Source organism: Lissotriton helveticus, chromosome 1_1, assembly GCF_964261635.1.
Source record: "Lissotriton helveticus chromosome 1_1, aLisHel1.1, whole genome shotgun sequence".
NCBI classification, from domain to species: domain Eukaryota; kingdom Metazoa; phylum Chordata; class Amphibia; order Caudata; family Salamandridae; genus Lissotriton; species Lissotriton helveticus.
The window spans coordinates 57,072,425-57,093,219 of NC_136057.1; the positions used below are offsets into that span (position 1 = coordinate 57,072,425).

The 20,795-nt window shown below is 48.3% G+C and overlaps 1 protein-coding gene across 1 annotated transcript in view; it reads left to right on the top strand.

Moving 5' to 3' along the window:
* The first annotated feature begins 7,421 nt into the window (after nt 1-7,421).
* The window catches only part of LOC144823168 (uncharacterized), a 103,450-nt gene continuing 90,076 nt past the window's right edge, over nt 7,422-20,795 (top strand). The window contains exon 1 of the mRNA XM_078681495.1: nt 7,422-9,242. Within this exon, the coding sequence (XP_078537621.1) occupies nt 8,174-9,242 (1,069 nt within the window). The 5' untranslated portion in view covers nt 7,422-8,173. The remainder of the gene's footprint in view (nt 9,243-20,795) is intronic.

Sequence of the window (20,795 nt, forward strand, 5' to 3'; positions counted from 1 at the left end):
CGTGAGTCCCTTGCTCACTTTGCCACTGGATTCAAGCAAGCCGGGCCGAACACGGCTGAAATGCCAGAAACCGGTCCCCGGAAGCTTGTTTCCGGTCCGGGGAAGGCATGGCTTGGTAGTTCAGGCTGGACTGTTTCCATGAGGCACAGGGGCAGACTGATTTGCATATGGCCATGTCTGAACTGGGGTGGCAGAGTGGGCTAAAGAATGGTGATGGATTAAACCCAGATCTGTGGACTGGGTGTGAGTGTTTGATTGGTTCAGATGCTCCGTCCATCACCACCCCCTTTTGTACCACTATCTCTCATACAAGCTTTGAACGTCTTGTCTTTTAAATATCACGGATCAACCCTTGGGGGTAGGATGAAGTCCACAACTGGACCATCGAGTTGCACCTCCACCAGCGAATGGTCTGAGATTCCCCCTGCTATGTGCGTAACAGCTCTAAAATCAACTTTACGGACAGTCTGGGTGAAAGGATGGTGCAGGCATGCCAGACTACCATGTGTTGCAGATAAGTGTGTCCGGTTCTGATACCCTCTTCCCCTCTAGGGGCATTTAGGAGTATCATGAATATAGTATAGGTGCAGTTCTGTCACTCCAGTCACCCCAATGCGTATATGCTCTGTCGTAAGCGTCTTATCCTTCCACTGGATGAGTCAGTCTTGTCTGGGTCTCTTTCCTGTTTCCCGGCACTTGAATGGCACGCCCGAACACTCGAGAGAGCCGTGACCCACCAGCAGGCTTTTGTGGAGAGCTTTTGTCCTGGATGTAAGGCTGCATACAGTAGGGCACCCACTCTGTCTTTTCTTTGCCTTTGCCTGAAGATCAGCAGTCCCAAGGTAGCAGTCACACCTGGCCTGTTGGTAAGTGCAGCCCCTCTGGAGGCCCGACCGTCAGCAATTAGGCCCACATTGTGGCCGGCTGGACCACAGGCGTAAGCTCAGACAGGGTGTTCGACACTGGAGTAGTTGTAGTCCCTCATGGGCCTCTGACACAGAGTAGCCAGAAATTCAGCTGCTAAAAGCCCAACACAGGCTCTCCAGGAAGTCAGTAGATTCAGACCCTGTTGTGTTAGGAATTTGGCAAATGCAACCTTGAACGGGCAGTTGGCAGCACACAATCGTCCCACTGGGCCTCAACAATCACGTTGCCGTGGAGTTTTATTTTCTGCCTTGAACTGTTGGGAGAGTCTTGGCGGGGGAGGAGGGGGTCCCCCAGACTAGCTGGTCCTGCTGGATGGCTTTCCTGCCTGCCCTACAAATAACGAGGATGTGTCGGACCTTGCTTCTTCAAGGACAGCCTTGTCCTCCCTTCCCTTTCTTACCAGACAGGCAGGCTTCTAGGCAGACTTCTAGGCTCTTCAGGACAGGTACACAGCTTCTCCATTAAGTAATTCAGCCTGCAGGTGATGTCCCTTCAACTTAGATAGACTGTCAGGCTGACACCATCCCTGGTGGCACAGCAGGCACCTGGGTACTTTGTAGAGCACATTATTCCTAGGTAACAGAGGACTTTGTACTGTTTTCTACCAGTTTGATCTTTCCTTGCAATTGAAGGCGGCAACTCTTACATCTAAATTTCAGGTTATTAATTTGATGAGCCTGTCGACTAACATGCTTTACAGAGGTTTCTTTTTAAAAGGCACCGAGTCTGTTTATAATGCACAATTGCATTAATTTTTTTCATCATTTAATTTAATTAAATTAGATCACCAAGAAAACAGTTTGTGTCTCAATGTTTTCAGCTCCTTACAGAAGGATTCATTTGAACCTTGGAGATTATTATTCTCGGTCACCAAAGTATGGGAATGGATGAGGGTGACCAAGAACAGAGGAAAGCGTGCACTTAAAAAGAGAGTAGGTGGGAACAGAGACGACAAAGGGGTGCCCCCTTTGAGTTCTTGAAGAATAACATCAATGTCATTGAAGAGCCACTGAAAAAGGCATGGTCTTGAGATAGAATTTGCAAAGCCAATCTTAACAGGACAGTTATTTTTACCTATTTATACCTCATTCAGGAAGTCCTTTAAACACCGTATTATTGAAATATAGTGCTCATATGCAGAGCTGCCCTTTTCAGAAGTTCTGCAGAACAGAATTAGCCTACCTATTATTCTACGCTAGTTTCTCTTTTCAAAATCCTCACACTTCTTTAGGGTTATTTAGCACACTGACGAGACCACCATTTTTCTCCTCAGAAGAGGACCATTTCTTGAAACCTTTTGGGCCCAGAAAATATTGGAGCACGATTATTCAAATCTGTTTTCACAGCATCCTTTGTTGGCCCATCCAAATACGGAGATTTCTCTTACGTGTGACTTTTGCAGGAAAAGCTACATACAGATCCTCGTTATTTATTTTTGACTTGTAAGCCTTATTGTTCCTCGCTATATGAGCAGGTATAAAATACAACCATCAGAGTCATCAAACTTGTACTTTACAACCAAAGTTTTTTTTAAAGTTGCATTAAATGATAACATTAAATACATCTGATGAGATGAAATAGAAAACTACACTTTAGACAAAGGCCTACACAAAGCATATGCCCCTTGTATAACAGTGTGATTCTAGGATCTTTTGAAGGTGGTAACCATCACCATCCATCTACAAAGATCACCCTGGATGCTACCAGTTGATCTTGTTCATTGTATAGAAATCAGTCTTGAGCATGAACACATTTTACATTAAAACTAAAAACACGTTCCTAAATGTTATCCTGATCCTAACCTTCTTGTCTGTCCTACCCTATGAGCGTGTATTTGAATCCATAGACTGTTTATCTATCCAAGCCAAAATATTACCCTACCTTCAACAAGTTATCCTTGAGGAACCGGCCACCCTGTCCAAGAAAATTAAGAAGTTATTGCTCAAGACAGTATGGTTTGTCTTTCGTGCAAGTGGATTACATGTAACAATGTCTTTTTAGGTTTCGCCTGTCGAAAGCTGCGCAAGCAGCGTTTCACGCAGGTGAAATCTTATGTCAACAGTATGTTGGCCTAGTCCCGCCTCTGTCTTCCATTGGCTAGCTCCATAAATGGAGGCTAGCCATTGGAAGACAGATCTGTCCATCAATGCCGGAGCAGATTTGTGGGTGTTCCGGCGATTTTTAGGCTTTCTGCCCACGTCATGCGGCGGTGGGCGGGTTCTTTTTTTTTTTGGGGTCTCGGCATCCTTCGTCACACCAGCCTGCTCGCTCTCCCTGTGAGGACGCAGACCCGACCCGCTCCCTACTCCGAGCTGGGGTGGGCTGCGCGATGTCACTTTCCTTGCAGGTAAGCGGAAGTGACGAACTGAACGGAAGTAAGAAAACAACCGTAAGGCTGCCCGAGGACGGAAAGCTACGGCTGCTTTCGGTAATTATTCGTGAGCATTGGTGAACCCTGGCCGCGGTGAGTGTGGTGCTCTTTCTTTGCAGGCTTAATGTTGGCCACCGGCTACAGTGACGGGGTGCAGGGCGAGAGCCGTGTAGGTGGGACTGAGTAGTGAGACCTGGGAGGGGTGCGGCGAGAGGCACGGCTGCTGCTCTGCGGGGGTGGGTGGCAGACCGTGCCTGCGCCCACACGAAATCAATCAATCGGGGTATACAGTCCTCGTATATCGGTCTCTTCTCAAACGAGGAGCATGCAATTCAGAAACGCATACTTCCGCTGGCCTGATGGCCTCTGGTGCCGGGATGGGGCTGGCGCATACCGCAGGGCCCCTGGGAGGGTCTGCCATTCACCCAAGCTGCGCGTTGGGTATTTTTGTATAGATCTAATGTTTTAGGTTATTTGTCTCCCCTTTAGAATTTCCCTTCCGCAAGAAGGTTTCGTGTGTCACTACATCTGCCTTCCGCTGGATCGCCACCACGCTACTCCGCCCCACCAGTGTCCCTTCCTCGTAGGTGTACCAGGAAATTCGGGGCATCCGGACCCTTTACATCGATAACCACTGCTCTCCATCCTCGCGCCAGACAAGAAGTTTGAGCTTTGCTGCCAGGTACCGAGTCTGCAAATTGGTTTTTGCTCTGCCCACTCCATCCGTAGTCCTAAAACGTTAGGGCCCTGGGGCTTTCCCTTTCTAATCTTTATTCCTCAATATTGCATCCGTACCTTCTCCATTGACATCTCCAACCCTTAAAAAAATAAAAAAAATAATCCTCCCACACATGAAGTCTGCATAAACGCTAGGCCATTACGCCCTGAGACCTCATTCCCACTCAGAAGCTCGGCAGCTTCCAAATCTCATTAGGGCGTCTGGACACCGCCCCACCACTCCACCGAGCCCTCCTCACCTGTCGGACGCGAGCAGCAGAGATGGAGGCCACAGGCAAACCGAGTCTGTTCCAGGAGTAATAGAGCCCCCCCACGGGTGGAACTCAGCAGGAAAACAAAACTCCTGCTCGAGTGGGCCTGGATGTGTATTTGAATTATACTGAGTTCATGGCCCAATCGGTTATTTCAAGTGACAATGGGCTAGCAAAGAACAAAGCGCAATGACACTGTGGGCTTCTAGTACACGACTGCCAGTCCTTGTTACATGCAAATTAAACTTTATTTTAGATTCCTCTATAACAAGTCCACTGTTTCTTAGCTGGCTGGTGCACAACTACCTGCAGAGAGGGGAAAAAGATGTTGACCTCATGTAAGGCCCCACAAAGTACCCCCTCGGCCTGCCCCTTCCCTGCCCTCTTCGACAAGGCCGTCTACCAACTCTCCGCTCTTTAACTGTGCTATGGTGACCACTGTCCGCACGAAGCAAAAAAGTATTCCTTCTGAAATAAAAATAGAAAGTTATTCGTATAAATTGTAGCACCTACGATCTTTAATTTCCAAAGCATCTTTATGTACAAGGACATAAGGGACATACAGGGGTGACATTCTTATGATGCATAACTGTTATTTCATTCAAAAACACATATAGTTTTCATGATGGTGTTTACCAACAATTTGTTTTTCTAAAGTACAATTTTACTAAATTGGACCCCGCCCTGGGTAACATTGCTGTCTCAGCCGTGCAGTTGTCACTCACGTGTTCGACTTCCAGCCAGACCGCGTCAGATTTAAAGAAGGTACATTGGAGGTAATGTCACCCGTTACGCAGAGCGTTTAGGTTTAGTTCTGAAATCAGTTAAGCTTCATGAAAAACGTACTGAAGGGTGGCTGCCGAAAGTACCATCAACTGTGCAGAACACGCATCGAATTCACTGGCACATGGTGTACAAATACGTCACGTTTTTAAGTTCTCAGAAGTTAGGAAGTGTGAAATGTAGGTCGACACCTATCTCCAGAAAGGGCATCTATAGAATCCACCCCACTTGGCCCACCCGAACCAGTCCTGTCTGCTCTCCATATCCCGTGACAATTACTTAACCTCGCCAGTAATAAACAAATCCCGCCTAAGCCGTGTTGTGATTGGGCTCAGCAGCTGTATTGACAGGCCGGGCTCTCGGGGTGGACAGGACCCTCCCATGTGGATTTAGCTGCAGGACAACACTGCCTCTCCAGAAGGCCCAGACACCTGGAGGACACCTTTAAGCCGCCTCCCGGCCGATTTGTACTTCAGAGGTGCCCTGGTGAGCCCCCGTTGTAAGACGCAGACGCTAATTGGCACAAGCAGCTTGTAAATCACTTTCTACAGGCGATGGGCGGCAGTGAGCTGACGCCTGCGGTGAACTGGGGATCGGCGACCCCAACAGAGCTCAGAGCGGTAGAAAAACAACTCTTACATTTTACCGAGAATCATAGCAGTAGAGACAAGTAAAAAAAAAGAAACCTCAATTTCTGATAAACTTAACTGTTGCCTGTCGCGGATTACCAGATGCGCTTTCTTATTTGACAGAATTCATTTTCTGGTTTCATCCTTTCGCTCACAACCTTCTCTATATTGCCAGATCTATGTGTATCACGTGATCCTGTAGTCTCACATCACTGGCCTTGTTGCTAAGTGCAGGTGCTTGTACACTTCTTGCTTCGTGTTCAAGGTCCATCTTAGCTCATAAGACAGTGCAAGGCATCTTGAGCACAAGGAAAGGAGTAACTTTAGTGTCACCTTCCATACCCAAGCAGAACCAACTTCCAACCATCTCACCATTCTTCTGTTTCCAACTGTTTCCGCTTGTGTCCAACTTGACCTTTACATGCGGCCCCTCCTTGTAAACAGCAGCAGTGTGTGGGGCTCGCAATGTGTGGGGCTCGCAGTGTGTGTGTGGGGGGCTCGCAGTGTGTGTTGGGGGCCTCGCAGTGTGTGGGGGTCGCAGTGTGTGGGGGGCTCGCAGTGTATGGGGGGCTCTGTGTGGGTGTGTGGGGGGGCTCGCAGTGTGTGGGGGGGCTCTGTGTGGGTGTGTGGGGGGCTCTGTGTGGGTGTGTGGGGGGCTCTGTGTGGGGCGGCTCTGTGTAGGTGTGTGGGGGGGCTCGGTGTGGGTGGCTCTGTGTGGGTGTGTGTGGGGGGCTCTGAGGGGGGGTTCTCTGTGGGTGTGGCTCTCTGTGGGTGTGTGTGTGTGGCATTTGCGAGAGATTAAGCTATTGGCATTGTAAATGACAATGCCATTTATTTATGTTTTCAAAACCAACACATAAATAAAAATGTTGTCATTTACAATGCCAATAGCTCTAACTTTTGCAAAGGCGAAACCGTTGCATTGTAAATGCTTGTTTAAATATCTGTTTGGTGCCAGTGCATATGACTTTAATTTCTGCCTTTGGGATTCTATGTTACAAGTCCATAGGGTGCATGTATCCTTTGTGAGCTTAATAAAATGTTGAACATTCTATAAATCCTCACTCCTACATCCAAGTTCTCTCAGGCTACAATTCTACACTCTGCTCTGTATAAAAAACACCTCAACATTTTCAAAATTCTGCAACTCTGCATTGATGTGGCTTGTAAATTATATTTTGGGAAATTTTCATGTATTAAGTATTTAATTTTAATACTATAGGTGATTGAAATTACTGACGAAGAAAGCAAGATTTAGCACCAGGCAACTGAAGTCAGTGCCATAGGAAGGAATATTTTGAAAAACTGAAGGACATCCAGCATTCTACGTTTAAACAATTTCCAAAATCTAGGTGTGGCGAGGAAGTGGGAGCTGAGGAAAGTACTATACTGTAAGTGAAGTCTCTAATTTAGCATTTCATTAACCCAGAGCAATGCCAAATCTGTGCACAGAATAACCTTCATCTAAAACATCATGTAATTCCAGAGAGGAAGCACACACTGCATAAAAGAAAGTTATAACAAAAGGTTTCTTCTGCAGACCATCAAAGAAAAGACGCTGAGAGAAGACTCCGAAGCTGACACGTTAACAACCAAAAGATTGGAAAATCACCTTTGTTCAACAACCATTTTTAACCAGTTACACAAGTTTGAGACTATCTGACTCTGGGTAGAAAACCACGACCCACTCTGTTCACTCTTGTGAAAACCTTAAAAATTCACCACTTTATTGTGTCCATAACCATCTCAGATTGTTTGTTTTTTATTGTGTACTGTTCTGTAATTCTATGTAAATCGCCTCAACAGTATCTGCTGTGAATGAGTGATATGTAAAACTGTTCAATATAAAAATGGATTAAATGAGCACAGTTGCGCTATAGGTAATGTAAATAAATCTTCGTCTTCAGAACTACAAACCTTAACTTTACACCAAACATAGAAAGGGTAAAAGGAACTGATGTTCTGAGACTCGTGATCCACAATAGTACTGTGCACGTTCTAACGCCCTCAGTTACTGCCATTACGTCAGTGCAAAAAGGTACTTATCAGTTTAATTAATAAATATCAGACTAACACCTTATCACTGCATTGCTAAGAACCTATACAAATAGATTTGAGAAAATCTTCAGTCACAAAATAAGTTGCTGCAGGATAGGCTATAACCTAAAGACTATTATCTGCTAGAAATATTTCGACAGGTGTTACAGGGCTGCTTTCAGACATATTTTGCTCAATTGAAGTGTTAAGAAGATTACACACAATTTCTTTTAGAGATAAATGCTGAACATTATCTAAACAAGCCCAACTCTAAAATTGGGTTCACTCTTACTGTGGCATATAAGCAAAAGAAAACTAAACGTAGAGATATTAACTCTAGGAATACATCTTATAAAAACACGGACTGTGAGAACAAATTCAGTGTTCAAAACCGCCTCAATCAAGGCAAAATAACCTAAGTTGGGGGGAAAAGTTACATGTGCCAAAAAAGATACAGCCATAAATCTTATCTCACAGAATTTGACACAATGCACACGGGGGGAAACCACTCTCAGTGCAAAGTATGCCAAAAAAGTTTCAGGCATAAATCTTATCTCACTGTGCATATGAGAATCCACACTGGGGAAAAACCTTATCAGTGCTCTGAATGCCAGAAAAGGTTTAGTATCAAAGCGAGTCTATATCGACATGCATTAACCCACTCTGTGGAAAAACCTTATCAGTGCGCTGAATGCCAGAAATGTTTCAGTGACAAAAGAGCACTTACTATACATACAAGGACTCACACTGGGGAAAAACCTTACCAGTGCTCTGAATGCCAGAAATGTTTCAGTTACCAAAGCATTCTCATTTGGCATAGAAGAACCCACACTGTGGAAAAATCTTTTCAGTGCTCTGAATGCCAGAAATGTTTCAGTGACAAAAGCAGTCTCACTTGGCATATAAGAACCCACACTGGGTATAAACCTTTTCAGTGCTCTGAATGCCAGAAATGTTTCAGTATAAAAAGCAGTCTCACTCAGCATATAAGAACCCACACTGGGGAAAAACCTTATGAGTGCTCTGAATGCCACAAATGTTTCAGTGTAAAAAGCAGTCTCACTAAGCATATAAGAATCCACACTGGGGAAAAGCCTTATCAGTGCTCTGAATGCCAGATATGTTTCATTCAAAAAAGCAGTCTCACTCAGCATATAAGAACCCACACTGGGGAAAAACCTTATCAGTGCTCTGAATGCCACAGATGTTTCAGTGAAAAAATCAGTCTCACTCAGCATATAAGAACCCACACTGGGGAAAAGCCTTATCAATGCTGTGAATGCCACAGATGTTTCAGTGAAAAATTCAGTCTCACTCAGCATGTAAGAACCCACACTGGGGAAAAGCCTTATCAATGCTCTGAATGCCACAGATGTTTCAGTGAAAAAAGCAGTCTCACTTACCATATAAGAATCCACACTGGGGAAAAGCCTTATAGGTGCTCTGAATGCCAAAAATGTTTCTGCCAAAAATCTCAACTCAGTAAACATGTGAGAATCCACACTGGTGAATAAAATTATCAGTGCTCTTAATGTCAGAAAAGATTCAGAGGTAGAGATGGTTTCAAGCACCATAAGAAAACACACCATTAAAATAATTCAGTGCTCCGAATGCCAGAAAAGCATTAATTTTAAACGCAATCTCACGCTACATGAGCAGACGCACACAGGGAAAAAACATTACCAACACTGTGAATGCCAGAAATTCCTATTTGATTGGCACAGCCTCACTAACCATAAGCGACTCCATACTGATGAAAAACCTTATGAGTGCTTTGAATGCCAGAAAAGCTGCATGAGAAAAACGCTATCTCACCATGAGAAACTCCACACTGGAGAAAATCCTTATGCCATAAAAGCTTGAATCTGAAAGACAAGAGTTATGGTTCACGAGAGATCCCACTCTGGGGAAAAACCTTATGAGTGCTCGAAATGCAAGCACAGTCTTCAATACAATGTCATTTCACATAAGAGAATTCACACTGGACTAAAGCCATATATAGGTGGGGAAAGCCAGAAACGTTATACGCAGTAAGGAGATCTCACTAAACATGAGAAATGCATGCACATGAGGTGAAAAGTAAGGCGTATCTTGAGTTGCAGAAAAGCTTCTAACAACCTGCATTTACATGAGAGAGCACATATTGTAGTTGCAATAGGATTCATCAAGAAACACTTGCAGGATAACTTAGGCTGCCCGCATGCAACCTCCAAAGAAATTTCAGGCCTGGAAATATTTTTAATTGCAACAGAATCCACAATTTGAGTATCTGAAAGTTACAAAACTTTCAAGGTCTTTACTTTACACAGAGAAGTGTTAGTGCTTGCAAAAATCAACTAATTGCCAAAAAAAATCACAATAATAATGTCTTAAATATCCACCCAAAAGGTTTCTACTCGCCCTTGTTTCTTAACATATGACTGATATCTATTTTTCCATGATAAGATTAAGCCTATGCGGAGTTCCTCGGTGAGGAACTCCGCAAAGTGACAAAAAAACTCTGGCTGTCTACGCGGAGTTCCACGAGCAGCGGAGTGCGTAAGGGTCATGCCGTTTGTGGTGATTTCATCCCATGTCGGAGAATCATTTGGCCCTTCTCTTCCAGGAAGTTATGGATCTCTTTGCCAAGGGAGCTATCAAACGCGTCCTTGTGCCAGAAGTAGGTCGGGGTTGCTACTCCCACTACTTCTTGGTACCCAAAAAGACGTAGGCCTGCATCCTATCTTAGTCCTCAGGGACATCAACCGCTTCCTCCGAAAGGAGAAGTTCAAGATGTTAACCTTGGCTCAGGTCTTGTCTGCCTTCGACCCTGGAGATTTGATGGTAGCGTTGGACTTGCAGGATACTTACTTTCACATCCCCGTCTTGCCTGCCCACCGGCATTACCTATGGTTCCCGGTAGGCCACATGCATTTTCAGTTTACCACGCTCCCCTTTGGCCTTATCAGCCCCCCCCGGGTGGTCACGAAAGGGATGGCGGTGATCGCAGCTTATCTGCGCAGATCAGGGGTTCCAGTCTTCCCCTATCTCGACGACTGGCTGTTGAAGGCGAGCTCACCCAGGTCGTCTCCCACCTCCAGACTACGACGGACTTCCTGTATTTGCCGGGGTTCACAGTTAATGTGCTGAAGTTACACCTGATTCCCTCCCATAAGCTCCTTTCCATCAGGGCGGTTCGGGACACAGCACAGTTTTGGGTCTATCCTCCCTAGCGGCAAGTCCAGGATATTCGGGCTATGATACCGATGTTTCAGCCTCCAACCCGGTGTTCGGTGAGAATGACCCTGAGGCTGCTGGGCCTCAGGGCCTCCTGCATCCTGCTGGTGCATCATGCCAGATGGCATATACAGGCTCTGCAGTGGGACCTGAAGTTCCAGTGGGTGCAGCACCAGGGGTATCTTTCCGATGACATTCAGATTTCGGAGGGGACTGCAAGTCAGTTGCAGTGGTGGTTCACAAACCAGGATTGGGTCAACAGCAGATCCCTCTCCCTTCCCCAACCTGAGTTCACATTAGTGACAGATGCGTCACTCCTGGGATGGGGCAGCCATATGGGAATGGCGGGGATCAAAGGCCTCTGGTCTCTGGCGAAGTCCAGGCACCACATCAACGTTCTGGAGCTCTGGGCGATTTGTCTTGCACTGAAGGCAAGGAAGAGTGGTGCAGGTGTTCACGGACAACACCACCGCCATGTGGTACTGCAACAAACAGGGCAGGGTTGGGTCGTGGACCCTATGTCAAGAGGCTCTTCTCCTTGGACATGGCTGGAACATCAGGGCATACCTCTGGTGGTTCAACACCTAGCAGGTTCCCTGAACGCCAGAGCGGAGAAACTCCGCCGCCGGTACATGATGGATCACGAATGGCGTCTTCAATCGAAAGTGGTGCAAGGTCTCTTTTAGCAGTGTGGAGAGCCTTGGTTAGATCTATTCGCCACCGAAGAGAACGCGCAATGTCTTCAGTTCTGCGTGTTGGAGTTTTCAAGGCGGCTCTCGCTCAGCAACGCTTTTCATCATGAGTGGAGTTGCGGCCTCCTGTATGCCTTTGTGACTGTACCACTTCTGCCAAAATTGCTGAAGAAGATCAAACACGACCGGTCCCAAGTCATTCTTGTGGCTCCGGACTGGGCACAAAGAGTCTGGTACCCCGAGCTCTTGAGTATGGCCATCGATCCTATTGTTAACAGATTTCTGAAGTGCATTACTCATCTCTTTCCACCTTCTCCTTTCGTAATGCCCCAGTGGGACTTGAATTTTGTCCTCACTTATCTTATGTGCCCTTCTGTAGTAGGGGATCTCTGTGTATAGTCCTAATCTTGTGAATAGTCCCGCCCATGTGCGTGGACCCCGGAGCAATCAAAATAGTCTCTTAAGTTGTCTTCTACTGCAGTCCTGCATAGACACTTTAGAGAAAAGCAAGACAAATAATGCAGCCTAAAACTACAAGGCTACATTGGCCAGCACTTCATCTTGAACTGAAAAGGATAGCCAAATAATATTAAATTCTACACATTTTGTAAAGTTTCACATCTAGAGAATCTCCCCTTCACAAAAATCCTTTGTCATGATAGAGAGGAAGGGTTGGACAGACAAGCCCCATATGCTGCCATTATGTGTCTGGAAAAGGGATACCGTGCCTTTAAGTAACTCTCCAAAGACCCTCGGTATCCCAGGATGCACAGCCAAAGGCCTTTTACTCTCAGTTCTTTTTTCCGGCTCCTGCTAGCAGGACCCTGGAGCATTGAGCTCTACCTTTTTGGGTATATCTTCAATTTGTGAAGCTTTTCTAGTGACTTGAGTGTTTCACTCGACGTCTGGGGTCTTCCTCTTCCAGTTGCTGTGTTTTTTTCCCAGTTTTGCCACTTTATTGTCGAAATGCCAGCTTCATTCGACAAGTGCCCTGGTAGGAAGAAGGCTAAATCTGACCCCCACAGAGTATGCAAACTCTGTCTCCCTTCCACCCATGTTCCTAACTCCTGTGGTATTTGTCACTCAGGGAGAAGATTTGTATCCAAGGCCTGGAACAGAGGAGACATCAAGAACCAGGTGGGACTTCTGGGCATGGAGGGACTCTGTCATCATCCTGTGCCTTGGCCCCTGGGGGGGGGCTCCCCATTCAAGAAAAGGCCCAGAAACTGCACCGGTCCCAGTCGTAATTGACATTGATGGCTTCGACTTCGGCGTCGAGAGGTATGACTACCATCTGTTCTCCTCCGACCCAGGGCTCTGGGTCGAAGCGACGTTGACGCTCGGCATCGAGGGGCAGGATCTCGAGACCTCGGATGAGGTTGACGTCGAGGACTTCACCGGCGTCGACACACCATCGACGTCGTGATGAGTCCCGAAGAAGCAGGCAACACCGCCGTTCGCCATTAAGGTTGACGAGACGTTCGACTTCGAGGAGAGGAAAATCGACGTCAAGGCGAGGACGTTCGATGTCGAGGAGTTCATCGACGTCAAGAAGGTCATCGACGTCAAGAAGGTCATCGACGTCAAGAAGGTCGACGTCAAGAAGAGCAACTTCAAAGAAGTCGACGTCGAGGAAGGATCAGTCGACGTCTAAGAGGACGTCAAGGCCCAGGACTGTGTCTAGTGCCTCTGTGGTGAGCGTCTCATCATCATCATCGGCGAGTCCCCGGTCGTGGCGGCACCGGCGCTCGCCCTCAGAGATATCTGCCTCCAGTGCGTCCTCCCCGAGGCCTACTCATAAGAAGAGGAGAGTTGTTAGGTCACCGGACTCTGATTATTCCCGGACCTATTCGCCCACAAGGCCCAGGACGCCTACACCTCCTGCTCTTCCGCAGCATATTCCTCCACCACCACCGCCTCCTCCTCCTCCACCGCCTCCTCCTCCTCCACCGCCTCCTCCTCCAACACTGCCTCGGCCTCCACAGCCTTTGGTTCCGGCTCAGCCTCTTCTGCCTCCGCACCCTCAAAGGCCCAGAAAACCGAGGTCAAGGTCCAGAGGGAGGCATTGCTCTCGCAGTGAGCGTAGGTCTTCGACGAGGTCACATCATCGTCGTAGTCAGGAAAGGTCACAGTCCAGGTACACGGACTCATTCAGTGACAGGAGATATTCTCCCACTTTGTCGGACTCTCCTCCTACGAGAGTGTCACCCGTGGATTACATTGTGACATTCCAGGATGTGCTGCTGAGGGGGGCAGCAAAGTTGGGGATCACATTGACGGTGCCCACTCCTTCCACCTCTGTGATCTTTGAAACATTGCAGTGCAGGCACCTCTCTCATCCTTTGCTGCCATTGGTGCCAGGGCTGGAGGAACCGGCCATGGAGCTGTTTCTGACACCGGCCTCGGTGAAGTCAGCGCCATCTTGGCTTCAAAAGAAGTACAGGCCCCAAGATTCTGATTCAGCGTTTTTGAGGTCTGATCCTGTCACGGATTCTGTCATTGTGACAGCGGCCAAGAAGCAGCATTCTACTGCCCCTTCGTCTACAGTTCCTCCGGACAAGGAGAGCCGTCAAATGGACTCAGCAGGAAGGAAAGTCTGCAGTACGGCTGCCACCTCTATGAAAGCGGCGAGGACCTCAGCGCTGTTGGGTCGCTATGACTGCCCTTGTGGGAGTCCCTGCAGCAGTTCATTGAGCTCCTCCCGAGGGACAGGAGAGAAGACTTTCAAGAGATATTGAATGAGGGCATGATGGTCTCAAATCAGGTCATCAGTTCAGCGGCAGACGCCTCTCTCCTGGCTGCTCATGGGTACTGTCACGGCATCAACTTGAGACGCCATTCATGGTTGTGCCTTACCTCTCTTACGCCAGAGGCACAACAGAGGATCGCTAACTTGCCCTTCTCGGGATCTACCCTCTTCGAGACTCATGCGGATGAAGAAATGGCCTGCATGAACGCAGAAGTAAAGACACTGAAGGCTGTAGGTTTGGAAAAACCAAAGGAACAGCAGAAGTCCTTCCGCCCTTTCCAGAGGCGTTACTCTTCCCAGAGGCGAGGGCAAGGTCGCCAAGGGAGAGGTGTGGCGCCGCGGCCAGGGCGACTGACGCTGGAATCTGGGGATCAGGGTTCGATCCCCGGCTCCGGCGTCAGGTTAGCTCAGCACCATGTGACTCTGGGCAATAGCTCGCTTAATCTTCCCGACGGCCCCCAGCGCCTAGAGACCCTTACGGGTGATTGTGCGCTTTACAAATGTGGATTATTATTATTATTAAGTTGGCCAGCAGCAACAACAATAGCAGCAATACCAGCGACAGCCCTTCGAGAAGCGTCAGAGGGGCAGAGGCGGCCACAGGCCTCCTCGCCCACAAGGGCCCGGCCCGGTCTAAGCCCTGGGGAGTTACTTCCCCCTTGTCCATTATCCGCTCCGGTGGGGGGAAGCATACAAAATTACTTGGCAGAGTGGAGAAAAATTACTTGGGACAAGTGGGTGCTGAATATTGTTTGCAATGGATACAGTCTTCATTTTGTCAGCCCTCCTCCAGCAATTCCACTGGTTCGTTCAAACTACCAGCTGCGTGAGCTTCAAGCGAAGGCCGATACCCTGTTAGGAAAAAGGACGATAGAAGACGTCCCTCTGTCTCAGAGGGGAAAGGGTCTATACTCCAGGTTCTTTCTGGTACGCAAAAAGGACAAGAACAAGTTCAGGCCCATTCTGGATTTGCGACAAGCAAACAAATGGATTCGTAGGGAGAAATTTTGGATGCTGTCTTTGCACTGGATTTATCCTCAGCTGCAACGAGGAGACTGGTTTTGCGCAATAGATCTGCAGGATGCGTACTTCCATGTGCCCATTGCACTGAAACACCGGAAGTTCCTGCGCTTCCTAGTCGGCACCAATCACTATCAGTACACCGTACTACAGTTTGGACTGAAGGCTGCACCTAGGACTTTTTTTTTATTTATGGCAGTGGTGGCAGCGCACCTGAGAAAGGACAAGGTGTTTGTCTACCCATATCTGGACGACTGGTTGATCAAAGCCGCCACCTTCCAGGAAGCGCAATTGCATTTCAACAGGATGGCCGTTCTGTTGAACCAGCTGGGTTTGCACATCAACATGTCCAAGTCTGTTCTGACTCCTGTTCAGTGCCTGCATTACTTGGGAGCCTCCATCAATACTCTCTCAGCAAGCGTGTCTCCTTCGGAGGAGCGACGCTTATCGATCCTTCGGAAGGCTCAGGCTCTCAAGTCCGTTCCATCAACGACAGTGAGGACGGTGTCTTCTCTTCTGGGTTCGATGGCCTCTTGCATCTTCCTCACACCACATGCACGTCTCCACATGAGACCGCTGCAGGAATGTCTGGAGGATCAGTGGGACCAGAAACGAAGGAGCTGGGATGACAGGATCCAACTGTCTCTACACGCTCAACAGTCCCTGAGATGGTGGTGTTCAGCAGAGAATCTCCGTTCCACAAGGACATTCCCATACAGACTATCGTGACGGATGCTTCTCTCCACGGCTGGGTAGCGCATTCGGACCATCCACAGATCCAAGGAACGTGGTCCCAGGTGGAATCCACGTATCCCATCAATTTTCTGGAACTCAGAGCTGTTCACTTTGCTCTGAAAGCCTTTCATCCGTCCTTCCAGACCAACTCCTTGCTCGTACAGACGGACAATACAACCACAATGTATTACCTTAACAAGCAGGGGGGCTCGAGATCGCGCACACTGTCACAGGAGGCCAGAGGACTGATGATAACAGCTACCCATCTGACAGGTGTGCAGAATGCTCAGACGTACGCACTCAGCAGGCTGGTCCAGGAGAACCACGAGTGGGTCCTAAACGATGAGGTGCTAGGAAGCATCTTCGAAAGATGGGGAACTCCAGAAACAGATCTGTTCGCCACCGCCAAAAAACGAAAATGCAGAGACTTCGCCTCCAGGTTTTTCCAACCGGGGACTTTGGGGAATGCACTATGGATCAGCTGGTCGAACAGCTTTCTGTACGCTTTTCCACCCATTCCCATGATTCTGGCAGTACTCATCAAGCTGTCTCAATCCAGAGCACGAATGGTCCTCATTGCTCCAGAGTGGCTTCGACAGTGGTGGTTCACGGACCTGCTCTACGGGTCTTTCCAACCCCACCTGCGGCTGCCATGTCGGCTGGACCTTCTCACGAAGTTCGGGGGGCTGATGGTGAACCCCAACCTCTCATCGTTGAGTTTGGCAGCATGGCTCCTGAGATAGTGCTATATGGACACTTGAACTTGCCTGACAATTGCATGGAAATACTCAAGGAGGCTAAGAGACCTTCCACAAGGACTTCCTACGTCTGCAAGTTTAAGAGGTTCTGCATCTGGTGCACGTCCAAAAACTATGATCCTACCTCCTGCCAGGAAGATGTCATCCTTCCATACCTCTTGCACTTGGCTCAATCTGGTCTGTTTTTCCATTCTATTAAGGTTCACCTGGCAGCATTAACTGTGTATAGGAAATGCCCTTCACAAACATCCTTCTTCTAGATTCCTGTAATTAAAGATTTTTTGGAAGGATTGAAGAAAGTAGTTCCCCCCTGTTCGGTGTCCGTCGCCTTCATGGGAGCTGAATGTGCCTGCTTCGTGGTACCAGGTCAAAAGCAGATTTAAGGTCGATGAAGGCAACATACAAGTTTCCTTGCCGACCACAACGATCTTCCAATAGAGTAAAAGGTAGCGGAAACCTGATGAATCGTGGCTATCTTCTTCCTAAAGCCTGTCTGAAAGGGGAATACAATAGCTTTAGCTGCAGTCCATTCCTCAATCTTGCTCAAGACCAATTGGGCAGAAATTTTCTTCGCACAGTTGATCAAGCTGATCTGCCTATAATTGGCTGGATGGAATCTATCCCCCTTCTTATATATCGGGACGACGTCCGCTCCCTTCCAAGAGTCAAGTACTGGGGCACCACTGATAATGGCATTAGTTAAGAAAAGGTTATACCAAGACAATTTATCTCTTTCTAGCAGAAGGATATAAACTGGAATGCTGTCTAATCCGGAAGCTCTACCTCTGGTTATTGCATCCAGAGCTTTGGATGTCGGCCAGGTCAAGGAAAGGGCCAGGTACAGCTATAGAGTTGTCTGTTTACACAGTCCCCAGCAGTGTCCGGCTCATTAAAAGGAGTTACTGAATAAAGATTGTAGAAATGATCAACCCAGGTCTGGGGAGAAATGTTATTTTGCAGAGGTGAAGCAGAGACCTCTCTCCCCTCTACTTTACAAGTGCCCAAAACCTGGTGGAGATCTTAAGAGAGCAAGCCAATTTGAGTTCCTGCCATCTTTCTTCCTCCCATTCTTTCTTAGCCCTAGCCTGGGCCATTTTGTACCTCTCTCCATCCAGACTGATTTCTGAGATGTCCTTTGTGAAGGATATCTACGTGAAAGTCTGAATTCCTTATTAAACCAATTGTTTACTTTAGGAAAATTCTGTTTGTGCCAGTTAATAGGGACTATAAGGTAGGACAATATTTTCTTGAAGTTGTTGTGGAAGTAGTCATTGGCATGCCACACTCTTAGTTCTTGCAAATCGATTTCCCGAAGGTAGTGATAGATTGATCTCACCTCGCCAGATGACCAAAATATCATTGATACACACATATAACTGAAATCCCAATTGGCACAGACAAACCATGGGAACAAAAGCAGTGATTGGGATAGGACAGGGACTAAACACTAGTTTACCTTGTTCATGTAAGATAGTCCCAAATCCAATACAATAAGAAACCTCTTGTTCGAGGCATGTGGGCTGCTGAATTCGTATCTATAGCATAGATCGCCGCCTAGTGTTGGGTCCGGATGATTGCACATTGTTGTCCTGGAAGAGTCTTCGAAGTATCACGAGATAGGTGGCTCCTCCCCTGGACTACAGTGCGCATGGGCATCGACTCCATCCCCAGATTGTTTTTTTCCGCCATTGGGTTCGGATGCATATTTGAACACTCAAGTTCGGAATCGATAGTAACTTTCTTTTCAGCCCAAAGGCCTTCCTAAAGCGTTGGTATTGTCTTGCGTTCGGTGCCCAGCTCTGTTCCGGCTCAGTTCCAGAGTCGGACATCCAGAGGAGTCACGTGGCTCTTCGGTGCTCGAGGCCCAGTCAACGCAACCAGACTTATTCGACGACACATCATGGAACGGAGCCCGTTCAAATGATGCCCCGTCTGCAACTCGAAGTATCCCCACATCGATGTCCACCCGGTGTGCAACAAGTGCCTGTCGCCGGATCACGATGAAGCCAACTGTATGGCTTGTTCTCGTTTTCGCTCCAAGAAGACGATTCGACTTCGGCGCGTGGCGCGCCAGGAGGCCCAGCAGACGGCCCCTGACCCGGTGAACATTTTCGAGGGGGAAGATGCAGACGAGCAGGAAGATCGAGAGCCGATTTCAACTCCAGCGGCAGAGATCGACTCCAACTACGACGCAGACGTCAAAATGCTCGATACAGAAGACATCGTCGACGAGGTAGGAGACGACAATGAGGCCTATGGGACCACGGAAGATAGCTCAGGTGAAGAGCTATGCCCCGTTCGAACAATAACTAAGGCTCAGGTCGAGGGATCGCCACATGGCCTTACCCAAGATCTTGCACCCAGATCCACGGTCTCGCCTCCGGGCCCGGCTACGGACATTTCTACGGAGCCGCCATTAGTCAAATCGAAACCGAAAGTGAAAGCTTCAGTCTCGACAAAACCGAAAGTGGTAGAGGCGCCGTCGAAGCAGAAAGCGCCTGTCGCCTTGGTCGGCTCCACGTCTTCGGACCTGTCGGCGCAGACGAAGCCAAAGAAGGTTGTCGAACCGGTGAAGTAGCTCAAGGGCATCGAGCCGAGGACTGGGGCACCGAAACCGATTGTCAAGGCCGCCGACCTGAAGCCGTCGGCGCCGAAAGCCGTCGACACGGACAAAGGACTCGGAGCTACAAAAGCTGTTGATCCTGCGCGTCGGCCGGACAAGGCCGAAAGTACTGTTGCTCTCGAGTCTGCACATGGTGGTGGATCGAGAGCGCCTGTTGGGTCGACGAAACCGTCCGCATCCTTCACGAAGCAGGTGTCGGACTCGTTGCAACGCATAAAGGACAAGGCTTCCGCGGTCTATACTCCCACCCCGAAGCCTGCCGCAAAGCAGCAAAAGTCGACGGCGTCGATTCAGTTCACGCTGCCGCCGAAAGTGGCGCCGAAGGCGTTCGCGCCCAGGCCGGTCGTCGAGGCGTCCATGAAGGTGTCCACGGGGCCGAAGCCTACCCCTGCAGTTGTAGGCACAAAGCATCGACAACCCCTACTGGAGGAGCAGTCGGAACAATTTATCGACGCCGACACCGGTAAACTTTCCATCTACAAGCATAAGATCACACCGGCACAGCCTATGGAGTCCTACACTATTCCTTTGAAGAGGAAGAAGGCTTCCACGGATTCCCCAGTTCTTGTTGAACTGATTACTCCACGTGCTCAGGACACTGCTCCAATCTCGCCCACTTACTCGGATGTGGAGGCTGGGGAAGGGGACGATGATGAGTACAACTACCCTGCCGACACTGATCCTGAGGATCACCATGACACATGGGCAGATGCTGGGGACCCAAGGGATCCGCAAACTGCCCCGGACACTCAAGTATATATACTGTCAAGACCTCCCCTACTGAGGATTCTGCGGCATTTAATGCACTTATTGAGAGGGCTGCTAAGAATCATGACGTCCAGCTCCATGCTGACCCTATTGAAGTGGACTTTCTCTTTGATACCTTTTCCACCTCTGAAAAGACTGTCAAGATTCTGCCAATGCTGAAGGGTGTCTCGAAACATGCTGCAGACATCTTTAAAGAACCCACACGTGCCAGGGTTATAAACCCCAGAATTGAAAAAAAGGACAAGCCGGCACCTGGCGACCCTACCTACATCAAGGGACAGTTGCCGTTGGACTCCCTGGTTGTTTCTAATTCCCGGAAGAGGGCGAATTCACAAACTACTGGTGATGCTCCTCCCCCTGACAAGGAATCTAAAGTGCTAGAAGCATCAGGGAAGAGGGTGGCGGCTCAAGCGGCCAATATCTGGCGTATTTCTAACACGCAGGCGCTCTTGGCCAGATATGACAGGGCACATTATGATACACTTGAAACCCTGTTAC